This window comes from Sander vitreus, unplaced genomic scaffold, assembly GCF_031162955.1.
Source record: "Sander vitreus isolate 19-12246 unplaced genomic scaffold, sanVit1 ctg343_0, whole genome shotgun sequence".
In the NCBI taxonomy this organism is placed as follows: domain Eukaryota; kingdom Metazoa; phylum Chordata; class Actinopteri; order Perciformes; family Percidae; genus Sander; species Sander vitreus.
Window position 1 is genome coordinate 67,501 of NW_027595481.1, and position 5,000 is coordinate 72,500.

A 5,000-nucleotide genomic window follows, 5' to 3' on the forward strand; every position below is an offset into this window, starting at 1 on the left:
GGACAGATGGCGGCAGGTCGGGGGACAGATGGCGGCGGGTCGGGGGACAGATGATGGCGGCGGGTCGGGGGACAGATGATGGCGGGTTGGGGACAGATGGCGGCAGGTCGGGGACAGATGGTGGCGGCAGGTCGGGGGACAGATGGTGGCGGCAGGGTCGGGGGACAGATGGCGGCGGGTCGGGGGACAGATGGCGGCGGGTCGGGGGACAGATGGCGGCAGGTTGGGGGCTAACTAAAGCTAACGATGATGTAATGTATTTTGTGACCATCAGACCATCGTTAGCTGCTACTGTCCCTCCAGTCCTACGGGTAAAGATCGCGGCGAGCTGCAGGCCCTGGAGCTCCATCAGGGCCTCAGCATTTAGTAGTCCAGTAACCCAGAAACGGTGACTCTGCGCGGGTATAGAGCGCCGCGGGCTTCCCTTCGTGACGGAGGTCCAGCTAGCTCACAGCGAGTCTATGAAGGAGGACGCGCCGGGCGGCGAGGCGGCACCGGCCGCTGTCACGTAGCCTGCTGAGCTCCTGCTGAACGGCGACACGCGGTCGGACAAAACGGCCCATATTTGACCTCTACGCAGTTGATTTCTGGCACGAAAAAGTCTCAGAAGTGTATTTAGTGACTACATAGCGGACCTCTGGGGATCTGCGTGACCTAGCTGGGTTCAGAAGACTAGCTGACCTCAGGTCAGTGGCGTAGCCTGTGCAGCTGTATGAGGCATCACCCCTTTAAACCACAGCTGTGGCGCCTGACACGGTGGAGCCGGCGCTGTCTGTAGTTTAGAGACATTAAAGGTGACGAGATGAACTCACTGTATCCCCTGGCGTCTGGCGCGCGGCGCTGCTGGGGGCTGATGGGCGTCTGGGGGGGGCGCTGCACCTCCTCCAGCAGCTGCAGCGCCCCCTGCAGGTTGGAGGCTCTGAAGGCACTGCAGAAACCGGGACGTCCCGACGACATCAGCAACTCGCCCCTCTGAGCCAACAGGTCCAACTCAAACTGACCAGAGACAGCTTAGTGTTACATCCTGGTACTTACACTCAGTCTCTGTCTGTCTGTGTGTGTGTCTCTGTGTGCGTCTCTCTGTGTGTGATGTGTGATGTGTGTGTGTGTCTCTGTGTGTGATGTCTGTGTGTGATGTGTCTGTGTGTGTGTGTGTCTGTGTGTGTCTGTCTGTGTGTGTGTGTGTGTCTCTCTGTGTGTGTCTCTCTGTGTGTGTGTGTGTCTCTCTGTATGTGTGTGTGTGTGTGTCTGTCTCTGTGTGTGTGTGTGTCTCTGTGTGTGTGTGTGTGTGTGTGTCTCTCTCTGTGTGTGTGTGTGTGTCTCTCTCTGTGTGTGTGTGTGTCTCTCTGTGCGTCTCTCTGTGTGTGATGTGTGATGTGTGTCTCTGTGTGTGATGTCTGTGTGTGATGTGCTCTGTGTGTGTGTGTGTGTGTCTCTGTGTGTGTGTGTGTCTGTGTGTGTGTGTGTGTCTCTGTGTGTGTGTGTGTGTGTGTGTGTGTGTGTGTTACCAGGAACTGTCTGCTGGTCTCTGCCTCACTCTGCAGTCTGATGACAGGTGAAGTCAGCAGGTGGATCTGAGTCAGCAGCTGGACGTGCTGAGAGACATCAGGACGATTATTTTCACCATGAATGTTAGTTGTTCAGAAAAAACTACCCGAGTGAAGAAACTAGGGCTGAGTTTAATGATCCCACATGGAGACCAACCAACCCATCTCAGCAGAAGTCACTCTACAAAGACCACATTTTGGGACAATGATGGCAGGTTGGGGACAGATGTTGGCAGGGTTGGGGACAGATGGCGGCAGGGTTCGGGGGACAGATGGCGGCAGGGTCGGGGACAGATGGCGGCAGGGTCGGGGACAGATGGCGGCAGGTCGGGGACAGATGGCGGCAGGGTCGGGGACAGACGGCGGCAGGGTCGGGGGACAGACGGCGGCAGGGTCGGGGGACAGACGGCGGCAGGGTCGGGGGACAGACGGCGGCAGGTTGGGGACAGATGGGGACAGATGGCGGCAGGTCGGGGACAGATGGCGGCAGGTCGGGGACAGATGGCGGCAGGTTGGGGACAGATGGCGGCAGGTCGGGGACAGATGGCGGACAGATGGCGGCAGGTCGGGGACAGATGGCGGCAGGTCGGGGACAGATGGGGACAGATGGCGGCAGGTTGGGGACAGATGGCGGCAGGGCTTGGGGACAGATGGCGGCAGGCTCTGGGGACAGATGGCGGCAGGCTCGGGAGACAGATGGCGGCAGGGTCGGGGGGACAGATGGCGGCAGGGTTGGGGGACAGATGGGGACAGATGGCGGCAGGCTTGGGGACAGATGGCGGCAGGCTCGGGGACAGATGGCGGCAGGGCTCGGGGGACAGATGGCGGCAGGGTCGGGGACAGATGGCGGCAGGGTCGGGGACAGATGGCGGCAGGTCGGGGACAGATGGCGGCAGGGCTCGGGGGACAGATGGCGGCAGGTTGGGGGACAGATGGCGGCAGGGTTGGGGACAGATGGCGGCAGGTCGGGGGACAGATGGCGGCAGGTTGGGGGACAGACGGCGGCAGGTCGGGGACAGACGGCGGCAGGTCGGGGACAGACGGCGGCAGGTCGGGGACAGACGGCGGCAGGTCGGGGACAGATGGCGGCAGGTTGGGGACAGATGGCGGCAGGTCGGGGACAGATGGCGGCAGGTTGGGGACCGTGTGATATCAGTGGAGATGTCCACTGATAAAACCAGACAATATTCACATTTCACAAGCAGCAATCAGAGAGTTTAGCTTGTCCCCTAAAAGACGGTCCTCTGCGTACCTGCTGTAGCTGCTGCTGTAGCCGGGTCCTCTGCTGCCCCACCAGCTTCAGTGTGTACGGCTCGGGACAGTGTGTGTGTGTGTTACACAGTGTGTGTGTCTGCAGGCCCAGCTGCCGTCTCTTCCTGAGCAACGCCAGCTGCTGCTTCACCGTACGCAGCTCTGTGATTGGCCCGTCCTCCGCCTCGTCATCGCCCGGCCCTCTGTGATGAAAGCAGAGCGTCAGCAGGCTTCATGTGTGTGTCTGTGTGTGTGTGTGTCTGTATGTCTGCATGTGTGTGTGTGTGTGTGTCTGTGTGTGTCTGTATGTCTGCGTGTGTGTGTGTGTGTGTCTGTTTGTGTGTGTCTGTGTGTGTGTGTGTGTGTGTCTGTGTCTGTGTGTGTCTGTGTATGTGTGTCTTTGCGTGTGTGTGTGTGTCTTTGCGTGTGTGTGTGTGTGTGTCTTTGCGTGTGTGTGTGTGTCTGCGTGTGTGTCTGTGTGTCTGTGTTTGTATGTATGTGTGTATTTGTATGTATGTGTGTCTTTGAGTGTGTGTGTGTGTGCGTGTGTGCTGTGTGTGTCTATGTGTGTCTGCGTGTCTGTGTGTGTGTGTGTGTGTGTGTGTGTGTGTGTGTGTGTGTGTGTGTGTGTGTGTGTGTGTGTGTGTGTGTGTGTGTGTGTGTATGTGTGTGTGTCTGCGTGTGTGTGTGTGTCTCTGTGTGTGTATGTCTGTGTGTGTGTCTGTGTGTGTGTGTGTGTGTCTGTGTATGTGTCTCTGTGTGTGTGTGTGTCTGTGTGTGTGTGTGTATGTCTGTGTGTGTCTGCGTGTGTGTGTGTGTGTGTGTGTGTGTCTCTGTATGTATGTCTGTCTGTGTGTCTGTGTGTGTGTATGTCTGTGTGTGTGTCTGTGTATGTCTGTGTGTGTCTGTGTGTGTGTCTGTGTATGTCTGTGTGTGTGCGTGTGTGTGTGTGTGTGTGAGACACATACGTGTGGTGCTGCTCCTGAGGTGTGTGTGTCTGAACAGGCTGAGGCTCCTCCTCTTCCTCGTGGCCTTCATCGTCCACTTCCTGTCCTGCCAGGTCTTCTTTTAACTGAAACACAGCAGCTGATTGGTTGAAACTCAACATGACGCAGGCTGACAAAGCTCAGCAGTGACATCAACACTACAGGGTGACACGGCCATCAGTTGACGCTCCCAGAATAGATCAAGAGAGTCAGAGGTGAGCATCGACCGCCACGATGAGTGGCTCGCCCGTAGAGGACTACAACTAATGGAGGACAATCAGAGAGCTAGCTAGCTAGCAACGCTAGCTACCAGCGCTAGCAGCAGAGAGTAGAAGCCAGCAGGCAAGTGCTATTTAAATAAACTCCTGGTGTCCAGTCCGTTGTTTAACAGATGGATACTCCTCTCTGCTGCTACCGGCAGGAAGAGCGCTCAGGGACGTCTACCAACACCGAAAACAGACGCAACTAAACTATGTATTACGGTAATGAGTGAAGAAGGCAGAGTCTCCAAACTCACCTCATTAATAACCCGTCTCCTGCTGGTTGGTCTACTTCAAACAGTAAGGTACAAGCTCTCACACACACACAGAGAGACAGACACACACAGAGAGACACACACACACACACAGACACACACACACACACAGAGACACACACACACACACACACACAGAGAGAGACAGACACAGAGAGAGACAGACACACACACACACACACAGAGACACACACACAGAGAGACACACACACACACACACACACAGCTCTCTTAAAGGAGCTGCAGCACCATTTTACAACAAATGCCTTATCACACTGATGTGACAGAGTCCGACCCAAACATCATTTCTAAATATCTGTCTGAACCCGTCCCGCCGGGTCCCGCGGGCTCGGTCGGGTCTCACCGGGCCCGCGGGCTCGGGTCGGGTCCCGCCGGGCTCGGTCGGGCTCGGGTCGGGCTCGGTCGGGTCCCGCCGGGCTCGGGTCGGGTCCCGCTGGGTCGGGTCCCGTCCCGGGCTCGAGTCGGGTCCCGCCGGGCTCGGGTCGGGTCCCGCCCGGGTCTCGGGTCGGGTCCCGCCTGGTCGGGGCTGCGGGTCGGGTCCCGTCGGGTCCCGCCCGGGCTCGGGTCGGGTCCCGCGGGCTCGGGTCAGGTCCGCGGGTCCCGCGGGCTCGGGTCGGGTCCCGCCGGGCTCGGGTCGGGTCCCGTCGGGTCCCGCCGGGC

General features: G+C 58.5%; 1 protein-coding gene across 6 annotated transcripts in view; it reads right to left on the reverse strand.

The window, feature by feature from the left end:
- gon4la (gon-4 like a) overlaps nt 1-5,000 on the reverse strand; it is a 26,560-nt gene that overhangs the window by 12,823 nt on the left and 8,737 nt on the right. For all 6 annotated transcript variants that reach the window (XM_078244944.1, XM_078244941.1, XM_078244942.1 and 3 more), the window contains exons 13-16: nt 3,767-3,870; nt 2,800-3,001; nt 1,509-1,595; nt 813-996 (exon numbers count right to left, since the gene is read on the reverse strand). In XM_078244944.1, coding sequence (XP_078101070.1) covers nt 813-996; nt 1,509-1,595; nt 2,800-3,001; nt 3,767-3,870 — 577 coding nt within the window. The remainder of the gene's footprint in view (nt 1-812; nt 997-1,508; nt 1,596-2,799; nt 3,002-3,766; nt 3,871-5,000) is intronic.